General features: G+C 40.7%; 1 protein-coding gene across 1 annotated transcript in view; it reads left to right on the forward strand.

Annotated features, from left to right (window-relative positions):
• The window catches only part of DOCK3 (dedicator of cytokinesis 3), a 494,638-nt gene that overhangs the window by 408,836 nt on the left and 69,815 nt on the right, over nucleotides 1-15,987 (forward strand). The window contains exons 26-30 of the mRNA XM_011992509.1: nucleotides 9,656-9,750; nucleotides 11,414-11,489; nucleotides 11,888-11,988; nucleotides 12,254-12,312; nucleotides 14,412-14,560. Coding sequence (XP_011847899.1) covers nucleotides 9,656-9,750; nucleotides 11,414-11,489; nucleotides 11,888-11,988; nucleotides 12,254-12,312; nucleotides 14,412-14,560 — 480 coding nt within the window. The remainder of the gene's footprint in view (nucleotides 1-9,655; nucleotides 9,751-11,413; nucleotides 11,490-11,887; nucleotides 11,989-12,253; nucleotides 12,313-14,411; nucleotides 14,561-15,987) is intronic.

Raw genomic sequence — 15,987 nt, forward strand, 5'->3', positions numbered from 1 at the left:
AAAAAAAAAAAAGAGAGTAGATATAATGAAGAAGACAAATACTGGTATTAATTATTTAAACATTTCATAGATTTTAGTAGTGAAACCATCTTGTCCTAGAATTTTCTTTGTGAAAATGTTTTTAATTATTTGATCTTTCACTTGTGAATAGGTGTACTCAGATTTTCTGTTTCTTCATGAATGAACTTTGGTGGCTTGTAACTTCCTAAGAATTTGTCAATTTCATCTAGGTTATATAATTTGTTGGCATGCATTTGTTCATAGTAGAACCATGTAATCCTTTCTGATTTTATAACGTTGGTAACGATGTTACTTCTTTTGTTCCTAATTTTACTAATTTGAGTTCTTTTTTTCTTTCTTGGTCAAGGCAACTAAAAGTTTGTGCATCTTGTTGATCTTTTCAAAAAACCATTTTTTAAAATTTTAATTGTGATTTTAAGTTCTAGGGTATATGTGCAGGATGTGCATGTTTGTTACATAGGTAAATGTGTGCCATGGTGGTTTCCTGCACCTATCAACCCATTACCTAGGTATTAAGCCCAGCATGCATTAGCTATTTTTCCTAATGCTCTCCTTCCCTCCACCTCACTCCCCAACAAGCTCCAGTCTGTGTTGTTTTCCTCCCTGTGTCCATATGATCTCATTGTTCAGCTCCCACTTATAAGTTAGAACATAACAGTATTTGGTTTTCTGTTCCTGTGTTAGTTTGCTGAGGATAATGGCTTCCAGCTCTATCCATGTCCCTGCAAAGGACATGATTTCATTCCTTTTTATGGCTGCATAGTATTCCATGGTGTATATGTAACCCATTTTCTTTATCCAGTCTATCATTGATGGGCATTTAGGTTGATTCCATGTCTTTGCTATTGTGAACAGTACTGCAGTGAACATACACATGCATGTATCTTTGTAATAGAATGATTTATAATCCTTTGGGTACATACCCAGTAATAGGGTTGCTGGGCCAAATGGTATTTCTGCTTCTAGGTCTTTGAGGAATCGCCACACTGTCTTCCACAATGGTTGAACTAATTTACATTCCCACCAACAGTGTAAAAGCATTCCCATTTCTCCACAGCCTCACCAGCATCTGTTGTTTCTTGGCTTTTTAAATAATTGTCATTCTGACTGGGATGAGATGCTATATCATTGTGGTTTTCATTTGAGCTTTTTTTCATGTTTATGGGCCGCATAAATGTCTTCTTTTGAGAAGTGTCTGTTCATCTCCTTTGCCCACTTTTTAATGGGGTTGTTTTTTTCTTTAAGTTTGTTTAAGTTGTTTGTAGATTCTGGATATTAGACCTTTGTCAGATAGATAGATTGCAGAAATTTTCTCCCATTCTATAGGTTGTCTGTTTACTCTGATGTTAGTTTCTTTTGCTCTGAAGAAACCCTTTAGTTTAATTAGATCCCATTTGTCAGTTTTTGCTTTTGATGAAATTGCTTTTGAAGTTTTTATCATAAAATCTTTGCTGGTGCCTATGTCCTGAATAGTATTGCCTAGATTTTCTTCTAGGGTTTTTATAGTTTTGGGTTTGACATTTAAGTCTTTGATCCGTCTTCAGTTAATTTCCATATAAAGTGTAAGGAAGGCATCCAGCTTTAATTTTCTGCATATGGCTAGCCAGTATTCCCAGCACCATTTATTAAATAGGGAATCCTTTCCCTGTTGCTTGTTTTTGTCAAGTTTGTTGACGATCATATGGTTGTAGGTATGCAGTCTTATTTCTGAGATCTCTATTCTGTTCCATTGGTCTCTGTGTCTGTTTTGGTACCACTACCGTGTAGTTTTGGTTACTGTAGCCTTGTAATATAATTTGAAGTCAGGTAGTGTGATGTCTACAGTTTTGTTCTCTTTGCTTAGGATTGTCTTGGCTATATGGGCTCTTTTTTGGTTCCATATTAATTTTAAAGTAGTTTTTTCTAATTCTGTGAAGAATGTCAATGGTAGTTTAATGGTAATAGCATTGAATCTATAAATTACTTTGGGCAGTGTGGCCGTTTTCACAATATTGATTCTTCCTATCCATGACCATGGAATGTTTTTCCATTTGTTTGTGTCCTCTCTGATTTCCTGAGCAGTGGTTTGTAGTTCTTCTTGAAGAAGTCCTTCACTTCTCTTGTTAGCTGTATTCCTAGGTATTTTATTCTCTTTGTAGAAGTTGTGAATGGGAATTCATTCATGATTTGGCTCTCTCCTTGGGTGTATATGAATGCTTGTGATTTTGCACATTGATTTTGTATCCTGAGACTTTGCTGAAGTTGCTTATCAGCTTAATAAGCTTTTAGACTGAGACAATGGGGTTTTCTAGAAATAGGATCATGTTATCTGCGAAGAGAGACAGTTTGACTTCTTCACTTCTTATTTGAATACCCTTTATTTCTTTCTCTTTCCTGACTTCCCTGGCCAGAACTTCCAGTACTGTGTTGAATAGGAGTGGTGAGAGAGGGCATCCTTGTCTTATGCCGGTTTTTAAGGGGAATGCTTCCAGCTTTTGCCCATTCAGTATGATATTGGCTATGGGTTTGTCATAAATGCCACTTATTATTTTGAGATATGTTCCATCAACACCTAGTTGATTGAGAGTTTTTATCATGAAAGGATGTTGAATTTTATCAAAGGTCTTTTCTGCATCTATTGAGATAATCATGTTTTTATCTTTTGCTCTGTTTATGTGCTGAATTACCTTTATTGATTTGCATATGTTGAACCAGCCTTACATCCCAGGGATGAAGCCAACTTGATCATGGTAGATAAGCTATTTGATGTGCTGCTGGATTTGGTTTGCCAATATTCTATGGAGGACTTTTGCACCAATGTTCATCATGAATATTGGCCTGACGTTTTCTTTTTCTTATTGTATCTCTACCAGGTTTTGGTATCAGGATGATGCTGGCCTCATAAAATGAGTTAGGGAGAAGTCCATCCTTTTCAATTGTTTGAAATAATTTCAGAAGAAATGGTACCAGCTCCTCTTTGTACCTCTAGTAGAATTCAGCTGTGAATCCATCTGGTCCTGGGCTTTTTTGGTTAGTAGGCTATTTATTACTGCCTCAATTTCAGAGCTTGTTGTTGGTGTGTTCAGGGATTCAACTTCTTCCTGGTTTAGTCTTGGGAGGCTGTACATGTCAAGGAATTTATCCATTTCTTCTAGATTTTCTAATTTACATGCCTAAAGGTGTTTATAGTATTCTCTGATAGTTGTTTGTATTTCTGTAGGAATAGTGGTGATATCCCCTTTATCATTTTTATTGTGTCTATTTGATTCTTCTCTCTTTTCTTCTTTATTAATCTAACTAGCAGTTCATTTATGTTACTAATTTTTTCAAAAAGCCAGCTCCTGGATTCATTGATTTTTTTGAAGGCTTTTTCATGTTACTCTCTCCTTTAGTTCTGCTCTCATCTTGGTTACTTCTTGTCTTCTGCTAGCTTTTGGTTTGTTTGCTCTTGGTTCTCTAGTTCTTTAGTTGTGATATTAGAAAGATTTATTTGAGATCTTTCTAGCTTTGTGATGTGGGCATTTAGTACTATAAATTTCCCTCTTTAAACTTTTTTAGCTGCATCCCAGAGATTCTGGTACATTATCTCTTTGTTCCCATTGGTTTCAAATAACTTCTTGATTTTGGTTTTAAATAACCTGATTTCTGCCTTACTTTCATTATTTACCCAGGAGTCATTCAGGAGCAGGTTGTTCAATTTCCATGTAGTTGTGTGATTTTGAGTGAGTTTCTTAATCTTGAGTTCTAATTTGATAGCACTGTGTTCTGAGATCCTGTTTGTTATCATTTCATTTCTTTTGCATTCACTGAGAAGTGTTTTACTTCCAATTATGTGATTGATTTTAGAGTAAGTGCCATGTAGTGCTGAGAAGAATGTATATTCTGTTGTTTTTGGGTGGAGAGTTCTGTAGATACCTATCAGATCCAGAGCTGCGTTCAAATCCTGAATATCCTTGTTAATTTTCTGTCTCAGTGATCTTTCTTTTTTCTTTTCTTTTTTTTTTTTTTTGAGACGGAGTCTCGCTCTGTCACCCAGGCTGGAGTACAGTGGCCGGATCTCGGCTCACTGCAAGCTCCGCCTCCCGGGTTTACGCCATTCTCCAGCCTCAGCCTCCCGAGTAGCTGGGACTACAGGCGACCGCCACCTCGCTCGGCTAGTTTTTTGTATTTTTTAGTAGAGACGGGGTTTCACCGTGTTAGTCAGGATAGTCTCGATCTCCTGACCTCGTGATCGGCCCGTGTCAGCCTCCCAAAGTGCTGGGATTACAGGCGTGAGCCACCGCGCCCGGCGTTGTCTCAGTGATCTTTCTAATATTGACAGTGGAGTGTTAAAGTCTCCCACTATTATTGTGTGTGGGAGTCTAAGTCTCTTTATAGGTCTTTAACAACTTGTTTTATCAATCTAGGTGCTTCTGTATTGGATGCATATATATTTACGATAGCCCTTCTTGTTGCATTGATCCCTTTACCATTGTGTGATGCCCTTCTTCATCTTTTTTTATCTTTGTTGGTTTAAAGTCTGTTTTGTCAGAAACTAGGATTGCAATCCCTGCTTTTTTCTGCTTTCCATTTGCTTGGTAAGTTTTCCTCCATTCTTTTATTTTGAGCCTATGTGTGTCTTTGCACATGAGATGGGTCTCTTGAATACTGCGCACCAATGGGTCTTGACTCTTTATACAGTTTGCCATTCTGTGTCTTTTAATTGGGGGCATTTAGCCTACTTACATTTACAGTTAATATTGTTATGTGTGAATTTGATTCTGTTATCATGATGCTAGCTGATTATTTTGCACACTTGTTGATGTAGTTGCTTCATAGTGTCATTGGCCTTTGTACTTTTTTTTGCAGTGACTAGTAATGGTTTTCCTTCCATATTTAGTGCTTCATTCAGGAGTTCTTGCCAGGCAGGCCTGGTGGTGACAAATTCCCTCCTCATTTGGTTGTCTGAAAATGATTTTATTTCTCCTTCACTTACAAAGCTTAGTTTGGCCAGACACGAAACTCTGGGCTGAAAATTCTTTTCTTTAAGAATGTTGAATATTGGCCCCCAATCTCTTCCGGCTTATAGGGTTTCTGCTGAAAGGTCTGCTGTTAGTCTGATGGGGTTCCCTTTGTAGGTAACCTGGCCTTTCTCTCTGGCTGCTCTTAACATTTTTTCCTTCATTTCGGCCTTGGAGAATCTGATGATAATGTGTCTTGGGGTTGATCTTCTCGTGGAGTATCTTATTGAGGTTCTCTGGATTTCCTGAATTTGAATGTTGGCCTGTCTTGTTAGGCTGGGGAAGTTCTCCTGGGTGATACCCTGAAGTATGTTTTTCAACTTGGTTCTGTCCTCCCTGTCTCTTTCAGGTACCCCCATCAGTCATAGGTTCAGTCTTTTTACATATTCTTGTAGGTTTTGTTTATTCCTTTTCATTTTTTTTTTCTCTAATCTTGTCTGCCTTATTTCAGCAAGATAGTCTTCAAGCTCTGAAATTCTTTTCTCTGCTTGGTCTATTCAGTTATTGATACTTGTGTTTACACTATGAAGTTCTCATGTTGTATTTTCAGCTCCATGAGGTAATTTATGTTCCTCTCTAAACTGGCTATCCTGGTTAACAGCTCCTGTAATGTTTTATCATGGTTTTTAGCTTCTTTGCATTGAGTTAGAACATGCTGTTTTAGCTCAGTGAAGTTTGTTATTACCCACCTTCTGAAGCCTACTTCTGTCAAATCATTCATCTCAGCCTCTGCCCAGGTATTGCAATCATTTGGAGAAGAGGCACTCTGCCTTTTTGAGTTTTCAGTGTTTTTTCACTGATTCTTTCTCATCTTCATGAGTTTGTCTAGCTTCAATCTTTGAGGCTGCTGATCTTTGGGTGGGGTTTTTGTGGGGACTTTTTTGTTGATGCTGTTGTTGCTTTCTGTTTGTTTTTGTTTCAATAATCAGACCCCTTTTTGTAGGGCTGCTGTGGTTTGCTGAGGGTTCACTCCAGACCCTATTCACCTGGGTCTCTCCCACACCCAGAGGTGTCACCTGAGGAGACTGCAGAACAGCAAAGATAGCTGCCTGCTTCTTCCTCTGAGATCTCTGTCCCTGAGAGGCACTGACCTGATGCCAGTGGGAATGCTCCTGTATAAGGTGTCTGGCAACCCTTATTGGAGGGTCTCACCCAGTCAGGGGGCATGGGATCTGGGAGCCACCTAATGAAGCACTCTGGCTGCCCCTTGGCAGAGGGGGTGTGCTGTGCTGCGGGGGAATCCCACTTGTCTGGGCTGCCTGGATTTCTCAGAGCTAGCGGGGGAAAGACTAAGTCTGCTGATCCACGGAGACGATGGCCACCCCTCAGTCCCAGGGAGATCAAAGTTCTGTCCCTAAACCCCTGGCTGGAGTTGCTGAAATTCCTGCGGGGAGGCCCCACCCAATGAAGAAGAATGGTTCAGGGTCCGACCTAAAGTGGCAGTCTGGCAGTTTGGGTCCAAACCATCCAGTCTCCCCAGCACCAGCAGGGGGAAAACCGCAGACTGGAGCTACAGTGATGGCTGCTGCCCCTCCCCTAGGGAGTCAATCATCTTAGGTAGCAGGCAGTGGCTCCAGTGGCACAATCGGTTAGCACGTGGTACTTATAAGGTAGCAGGCAGCCATAGTGATGCCTGCTGCCCCTCTCCTGGGGAGCTCATTTGTCTTAGGCAGCAGGCAGCCATAGTGATGATGGCCTCCCCTCCCCCTCAGGAGCTCAGTTGTCTTAGACAGCAGGCAGCTGCAGTGATGGCTACCGTGATTTCTTCTTTTTTTTTTTTTTTTTTGAGACAGGGTCTTGCTCTGTCACACAGGCTGTGGTGCTGTGGCACAATCATAGCTCACTGCCACCTCAGTCTTCCCAGGCTCAAGGGATTCTCCCACCTCAGCCTCCCAAGTCGTTGGGACTGCATGTGCACACCACCAGCTAGTTTTTTTTTCTCTTTTTTTAATTTATTGTTGTAGAGATGGAGTCTCGCTATGTTGCTCAGGCTAGTATCAAGTTCCTGGGCTCAAGCAGTCCTCCTGTCTCAGCCTCTCAAAGTGCTAGGATTACAGACATAAGCCACTGTGCTTTGCAGTTTCTTTAGTTTTGAATGGTAGTTTCGCTGGCTATAGGATTCTTTGTTGATGGTCTTTCATTTCAGACTTTGAATATTTCTGCTGTCTGCCTTCTGGCCTCCATTATATCTGATGGTGTCACCTGTTAATATTATTGAGGGTTATTTGTTGTTTTTCTCTTGTTGCTTTCAAGATTCTCTTTATTTTTGGCTTTTGACACTTTTGATTCTAATGTGACTATATGTGAATCTCTTTGATTTTATCCCATGTAGAGTTTGTTGAGCTTCTTGGCTGTGTGAGAAGACTTTTTCATCAATTTTGGAAAGTTTTTCCCCATTATTTCTTCCCATTTCTCTTTCTCTTTTCCTTCTGGCACTACCACTATGTGTATGTTTATACCCTTAATGATGCCCCACAGATATCTGAGGCTCTGTTCATTTGTCTTCATTCTTTTTTCTTTTTGTTTTTCTTACTTGAGGTAATCTCAGTTAACTCGGCTTCAAATTTGCTAATCCTTCTGCTAGCTCAGATCCGCTGCTGAGCCCCTTTAGTGAATTTTTCATTTCAGTTATTGTATTCTTCAGTCCTAGAATTTATATTTGGTGTACTTTAAGTAATTTCTACCCTTTTTGTTGGTATCCTCTTATTTGGTGAGTCATTGTTCTTACACTTTCCTTTAATTCTTTAAGTGTGATTTCCTTCAGTTCTTTGTTTAAAGTATTTTCCAAGCAAGTCCAATATTTGAGCTACCTCAGGAAAAGTTTTTATTAACTTCTTTTTGCCTGTGTATGGGCCATACTTTCCTGTTTTTTTTATATCTTATGATATTTTGTTGAAAACTGGATATTTTAAATAATTTGGCAACTCTGGAAATCAGATCCCTTCCCCACATCCCCAGGGTTTGTTATTGTTGCTTTTTATTGTTTTATGTTGTTGATGATGCTTGTTTCTTTTTTTAGTAATATTATTGGACTCATTGCTTTTTGGGGTTTTTTTTTAGACAGGGTCTTGCTGTATTGCTCAGGCCATAGCGTACTGATGTGATCATAGCTCACTACAACCTTGCCTGGGCTCGAGAAATCCTCCTACCTCAACCTCCTGAGTAGCTTGGACTACAGACATGCACCACCACATGCAGCTAATTTTTTAATTTTTTGTGAAGACAGGGATCTTGCTATGTTTCCCAAACTGGTCTCAAACTCCTGGCCTCAAGTGATCCTCTTGCCTCAGCCTCCCAAAGCACTGGGATTACAGGTGTGAGCCACCATTCTTGGACCCATTCTTTAATATCTGTATTTTTTAATTATATGCAGTCACTAAAGTCTCCATGCAGTTAGTTAATGATCAGCTAATAACTGAACAGAGATATTCTTAAATGCCTTAAATCAATAACTCTCCACATTTTTAAGGGGGTTTTTATATGTATGTGTTGAGGCTCACTGTCATTGCTCCAGCACTTTTCAGTTCAGCCATAGCCTTCACTTCCTGCTTACCCAGAGCCTCAAGGTCAGCACTGGTGAGAGATTAGACCTTCTCAGGCCTTCTCTAGGAATTTGCACAGCCCTGTATACATGTGTGGCCTTCTAGATTCCCAGGAATATGTCAGAGCTTTTCAAGGCCCCCTACAGATATTTCATTCCTCAGATTTTCCTTATATAATTTTTTTTTTAGTCGTTCTCGTGTTTGCCTCAAATGACATGGCTGCTTCATGCAGCTGGGGTGTTAAATTATACGTTTTTTTGTTTTTTGTTTTGCTCCAATAAATGCCTTGGGTATAGAGTTTTCCTCACTTGAGTGAGCTCTGAGTCAGGTTAAATTAAGACAAGCCCTATGAATGGAGTTTTTCCAAGAAGCTGCCAAACAGATGAAATAATAACAATTCTGTGGGTCGGAACTTTTTGTAGGAGTTCCAAAACCATTCTCTCCCTTCTAATGGCTGCTAGGCTGCTGGTGTTTCATGACTTTCATGATTCTACAGCAGCTTGTTTTTAAGGCTACTGTGGAGGTAGGAGGGGATGGGAATAGTGCAAGTTAAAAATTCAACAAAGCTCATTGTTATTATTCATCCATTATCATTGAATAAACATTTCTTGGATTGTCACAAGCCTTTGGTTAACCAGTGTTAGCCACCCCATTGCTTTCATGGACAAGTAGATTTTCAGAGATCTGCCATTCCTAAAATGCCTCTCCCATCATTGTGTTCTTAATATCCAAAAAAGCATGTTCTTATAATCAAACGCTCAGGGGCCATGCCCCAGAAAATGAAGCCTGTGGATTCAGTCGGACACCAGTTTGGCTAGACTTTAGTCTGTCCCATGCTTTGGGCTTTGTGGGTATAGAGTGGGTATAGAGCTGCTTTGGGCATTGTGGGAATAGAGCTACCTCTGTTCTGCCCAGTTTGGGTCTGCTCCCATCTGGCCTGTGAGAGTACCCAGAACTCACTCTCATGTAGGCATCTAAGAAACAACTCACAGAGAGAACCATACCTAACTCACTGGTCCCACCCATTCTGATGATCTAGTGGCCAGGAGTGGCCTATTGAGGAGATGCATATTGTGGTGGTGGTATCTCACATCAGCTTTCCTCTGCTGTCAGGAATTTCTGCTGAAGATTTTTTGTGTGTTCCGGAACCTGATGAAGATGAGTGTGTTCCCTCGGGACTGGATGGTAATGAGACTGCTCACAAGCAAGTGAGTATGGAAGGGCTCTGTGTCAGCATTACTGAGCTGTTCTCAGACTAAGAAGAGTATGTGTGTTTCAGAGAGGGAGCACATGAGCAAGACAAATGAAGGGCAGGACCATGGGAAAAGAGAGGAGAGGGCAAATGAGAAAAACGTTTTTGTGCTTGGCAGATGATGGCACGGTAAGGATAGAGAAGGAAGTTTTCAGGATGTGAAATATAATATCCTGAGAAGGGTTCTTCCTTGAGGAAGGCCTGCTTAGTGTCCCATTGGCCTCTGCTGCCCTGTAGGTTCAGGCATTGTCCCAAGCCGCCTTCTCGATTTAAATTGTGTTGTCTACCATAGACAGTGCCAGTTACCCACCTGAGACCTGGCTGCAAGGCTCTGACCACTTCTGATTACTGACATAGAATTTACTCTAAAGATAACCCTAACCTGACTGCCTCATTTATATTTCTAGCCTGTGCTTCCTCCTGGCAAACCAGACAAATGATGCATGTGGTAAGGGGCTGGCTCATCTGGTCTCTCTCTCTTCAGAAGAAGGCTACTTGGCCTACACACTCTAGCCCATTGCCTCCTCCCACTGATCTGCCTTTTATATTGACATATAAAATATAATGAAAGTATTTGTTAGATATATTAACAAGATACTAGCATGGTCTTTCCACTTTACACCTTTTATAGCGCACTGTAACTTTTTCCAAAATGCAAATGTTTTATAAAGAATAGAAGGATGGTTATAAACAAAGCTGCACAGATACTTCCTCACATAGTGACTTTTCCATTTGAATCCTTCTTGTTTCTCTCTTAACTCCATTCAGAGCACTTCAGGCTCCCCAGCCTGTCCTGCAAGAGCAGTTTTTTCTTTCAAAGCTGTGACCCTTTAAATTTTTCACCCCCTCTAGTGGTGGACTAGTGTTTCTAATGCACTGTTTTTGTCATGTTCTTCTGCATCTAAGCAGAGGTGGCCACTGTTAGACATAAGTCTCTTTGTCAGGTAGCCAAGGCCCTATGTAATGAAAATGAAACCTACTGTCCCACTAGACTTCCTCTCCATTTCACTCTCTTGTTCCAGCAGGACAGCCTCCCATTGTCCCTTCTGTGTGCCCAGGCTAAGATTGAGAGTGATTACTCAAGCTAGACCAAAAGAGCTGAATTCAAATGACACATAGATGAAAATAATAGTATATGATTAAAGCAAAGATTTATTACCTATATAAACCCCTGTTATCCAGTATAATAATAAAATTATGTTCTAAGTCCCACAAAGTGATCATAATATCTGTTGATTACCCAGAGGTCCCCAAAATACTAGAACTACTCTGAACTGAGAGAAACTTTAAAGAACCATCGAACTCCTACCACCTTTTATAGGTAGGGAAAATGAGACCCAGAGAGAAGTATGAAGGCCAGGTAATGGCAGAACTAGGTCTAGAACCCAGTGACGTCCCGTGCTGTCCTGCCAACTGTGGGGCATTTATCCAAGACTGGTTTTCTGTAGAGTTTTTTCTATAGAGTTTGTACCATTTTCTCTTTCCTTTATAGTCACATCTTACATGGGAACAAGTTGTACCCAAGAAGCTTGCACACAGGCTATAGACAGCTGATGCCAAGCCATCAGATGCCATTGTTAGTCTTTTAATTCTGCCAATGCCTTGTTTCCCTACTGCAGTATTATAGTCACTACTGTCCAGTACCTGTCCTCTGCACTGCACAAGAATTTCACAGAGACTGACTTTGACTTTAAGGTAGGCACTCCTGAAATCCATCAGTATTATTGCAATAACCTTAGAAAGCCAAAACCAAGCTCACTTGTTTTTGCTTTATTAATAGATTCATAGTATCAAACAGCTTCTAAGCCTGATGATGATTAGAATATGACCTGGGGTATGCCTGTTGAAAGTGTTGGTAGCCAGACTTCCATGAGTATGCTTTCTAGTCCAGAATCAACACAATTGGCTTCAGAAGGAGTCAAGAGGGGAAAGAAGAAGAACAAATTCCTGTTCACAAAGATATTTAAAGGGGAAAAAAAATGAGGATCTTAAGATTATAAAATGGGTTCTATGCTACATGTATGTATTTAGTAACTCTCCCTACAAGATTGAGTTCTTAGACTATCACGTTTTCTCTTTCTCTGTCTCTCTAGGTGTGGAATTCTTATTTTAGCCTGGCAGTTCTATTCATAAATCAGCCAAGCCTTCAGCTAGAAATTATCACCTCAGTCAAAAGGAAGAAGATTCTAGATAAGTAAGATAAACGTCTTATATTCATCTCATTACCACTTGGCCAAATAGGGCTATGTTTCCATGAGAGTTCCTTCAGAGGTTCACAGGTTCTCAGCTGGGTGGTTTCCCAGGGGCCAGGTGTGGGAGTTCAGTTGAGAGCCCAATGGCTTAGCGCATTGGGAAGCATTAGAAACAAACAGTACTGAAGTACTAGCCTCATGGGTTTGCAGCCCTATCTTCCTGAACCTTCTCCCACTAACGGTTGGCTCCTGTGTTACTATTCTTAGGTATGGGGACATGCGTGTAATGATGGCTTATGAACTGTTCAGCATGTGGCAGAATTTGGGTATGTTTTTTATCTCTATTCTTCCCTTCTATATATTGCATAGCCAAATAGAAAGTAGCAAGACTAATAACATCTCCCAGGCTTTATGAATGTTAATTCAGACCCAAGAGATCCTTACATATCTTTCACATAACACCTCAGATGGATGGTGTAGCACATGTGCATAAAGCCCTTGGCAAGGAGAGTTTGGCTGAGAAATAAGACGTCAGTAATATATGTGCAAAATCCCCTTTTTTAGGAACTAAAGTCAAAAGAAAGAAAAAGAAGAGGAGGGCTGTAGTAGTTTTTTTCCAATTTGAGAACCCATGCCTGTAAGATCCTCCATACTCTTCACTTCCCAGTCTGGATGTTGCAGGCTCAAAAGCTTAGATCGGAGATACCCAGTACATGAGCAGAGGTGGCCATTGATTTTAATAAAGATTGAAACATTTCTTGGATCTCTGGTATTCATGCATCCAGATCAGATACTTGACACCAATTGCATGGAGTAATATATGAGAAGAGAACTGCAACCTCTGAGTGAGATCAGCTTTGGCTTTCCTTCTTTGCACAGCTTCTGCTTTGAAAGCTTTGAAAATAGCCACTGCTTTGAATCTAAATTTGTCAGATCAGTGTTTTTGGTAGAATTTCTGGGTTGCCCTGGTGACTGAGTGGGCCATCCTGTGATATTGTAGAGTTCTGAGTGGCCTGTCAAGATGCTAGATAACTATTATTATTTCAAATAAAGTTTGCTTTCAGCTGAGCTCATGGCTCTGAAGCTATAGGAATGATAGTCATAAAATCTCCAGTCCTCTGTTAACCATCCCCACCACAAACCTAGAGGCAGCAAGCAAGATGTGAGGTATTTCTGCCAGTGGGAGGGCCTTCTATTCATGAGTGGGGATGCATTTCCCCAAGCATGACTTTCCAGCATTCTGGTTCCCTGTATCCAGCACAGTTTGGAAATGGATTTTAACCCAAAGTTGACTCTGAAATTCCCAGGAATGCAAGAGACTGGCTACTGTGCCATGTACCAAAATTGGAATATGCTGAACCAGCTTCAGGGCTAAACATTTGCTTCTTAGACAGGTTTTCAAAATGGAAATTTTTTAAATGCCATATTTGCCTGATAAAGCCTTTACTGCCTCATTGCTTTTGGTGGAAATGACATTCTCTGGTCCCTAAGAAATGGTTTTACTTGGTTGTAGCATTTATTGCACAGACCCACAGTTTATCTCCTCCTTAGTCTCTGAAGGACTGAGAGCAGAGCTCTGAAAAATGGTTCACTCCATTTTACCATTGCAAGGAAGAGAAAAATCCTATCCCACCATCCACAGGACTGTCTCTGGCTTCTGGTAACATACCCTAGATGGCAGGCCAGTGAGAAGGAAACCCACATCACGCACTTACTATGGAAATGCTTCATTAAGGAAGTTGAGGGTTGAGCTGAGCCAAGTAGGTGTAATGGTACCATCAGAAATGCAATATGAACACAAAGGGAGTTCAGGATGGGTAAAGAGAGAATCTCTAAGCCAGCCTTTTAGGGTAGGGCTGTACAGGAGGCTCCTGCTAGCTCAGGAGGAGGACTTCTTTGGCATAGATGAACATAGGCGGTGTAAGGGTCCATGGACTTGTTAGGCCTCTGGTGGCTAGACCAGGGACTGGATATCCTCATCACTTAAATGTCTCTGGGCTACAGCTAGAAACTCCAAGGGGAGTGCATTGTATTTAAGCAGAAATATATAGGCTTTTCCTGTTAAATAAACACTGTGAATAGACCATCTGACACTCATAGGTTACTCAGAAACCTGTTCTGTCTAGAGTAGCAAACTCTGTTCCTTCATCTCAGAGAGATTTTCAGGTAGTTTGTGGGACCTGTCAGGAAGTTCTTTGGAAAAGCAGTTTTGTGACTGTTGCACATTTACTTTAACTGGGCTAGGCCAACTTTATCCATAAACTCTAAAAAATTGAGGGGGAGTATCTCAGAAAACCATAGGGGAGAGCTTGCTTTGCTCTTGGAAGCTTCCAATATAGATTATAGCATGTGTTGTGGCCCCATTTGGGAATCTTCCATGAAAGGAGCAAAGCAGGCATAAACTAATTTGGGTTTTGTTTTTCAGGTGAACATAAGATCCACTTTATTCCGGGAATGATTGGTCCTTTTCTGGGTGTGACACTGGTCCCACAGCCAGAAGTACGGAATATCATGATTCCCATCTTTCATGACATGATGGACTGGGAGCAGAGAAAAAATGGCAACTTCAAACAGGTAAGAAACCTGGCACAGTGTTCAGGGTATTCTCTGGAATGGATCCCTTCTGCTTAGGCAGGTGGCCTAGATGACCAAGCCATGATTCTAGTGGGAATGGGCTGTAGCTTGGCTAATTTGAATCCTGTTCAAGGGTTTTCCCTTACTTGCTAGCCATAATTGATTTGTGGATTTTCTTCATGAAGTTAGAGGCCAGAAAATAATGAGGCCAGCAAAGAATGAACATCACTATAACTTTCTGATCAAGGAGAGAATGATTGAGACTGTAGCCTCCCAGTTTCATTCAGGATAGGGCCCTGGGAGTGTGTGATGTCATTCCTTTACAGAGGATTTTCACTGTATAGTCCAGGCATTTCTAGGGCAGTAGCCCAGACCAGTTGAGTTCTCATGGCTCAGGGTAGCCCAGCATTTTACAGACTACTGCACAGAGAGGTTGGTCCAGGAGATACAGGCCCCTTGGTTTTCAACTGAGTGGCTTCAGGCTGTCCTCTGTGTAGTTCTTTTGCCATCACTAAGGTGGAGGACATGGCCCCTGCTTTTATATCTGTAGTTCTAGGGCATAGTACCAGGACCAATAGGGGCTATTGGTGAGGAAGCCAATTTTAGCTAATAAAACAAATAACTTGCTAACAACAAAAATTGTCCACTGTAAGCAGGCCTGCTTTGGGAGGTAGAGATTTTCTGTCTTAGCAGATGATCTTCAAGCAGAAGCTCCCAGGACACCTCTAGGGGAATTTTCTGTATTGGCTTGGGAATTGTACCAGTTCCCCACTAGTTCCCCACTAAGCTCCTTCTGAGCCTGTGATTCTAGGATGAACCAGTGGTCTTAGAATAGGTGACTGTAACAGTGAGAAGTAGACCAGGGAAGCAGTAATTTTTAAATATTTATTTACTTTTAAATTTACATAGAGTAAAATGTATTCTTTCTGATTTACGTTGTATGTGTTTTGGCAAATGCATACTCGTGTAACCACCACTTTAATCAAGAGTTTTTGAATACTTAAAAATTCGATCTTGCTGTCTATTTGTAGTCAAACCCTTCCCCTATACTTAACAAATGCAACCATAGGTCTGTTCTTCATCACTATAGTTGTGCCTTTTCTAGAATGTCATATAAATGGAATCAAACAAAGTGCACCTTTTTGAGACTGGCCCCTCTCACTTAGCATAATGCTTTGAGAAATTCATCCATGTTACTGCATGTATCAGTAGTTTTTCTATGCTGAGAAGTATTTAGTTCATTCATTCACCATTTGAAAGACATTTAGACTTCTTAATAATCGCCGTTATAACTGGTGTGAGATGGCACATCAAAACTACAATGAGACACCATCTCACACCAGTTAGAATGGTGATCATTAAAAAGTCAGGAAACAACAGGTGCTGGAGAGGATGTGGAGAAATAGGAACACTTTTACACTGTTGGT

This window comes from Mandrillus leucophaeus, unplaced genomic scaffold (assembly GCF_000951045.1).
Source record: "Mandrillus leucophaeus isolate KB7577 unplaced genomic scaffold, Mleu.le_1.0 Scaffold412, whole genome shotgun sequence".
NCBI classification, from domain to species: Eukaryota; Metazoa; Chordata; class Mammalia; order Primates; family Cercopithecidae; genus Mandrillus; species Mandrillus leucophaeus.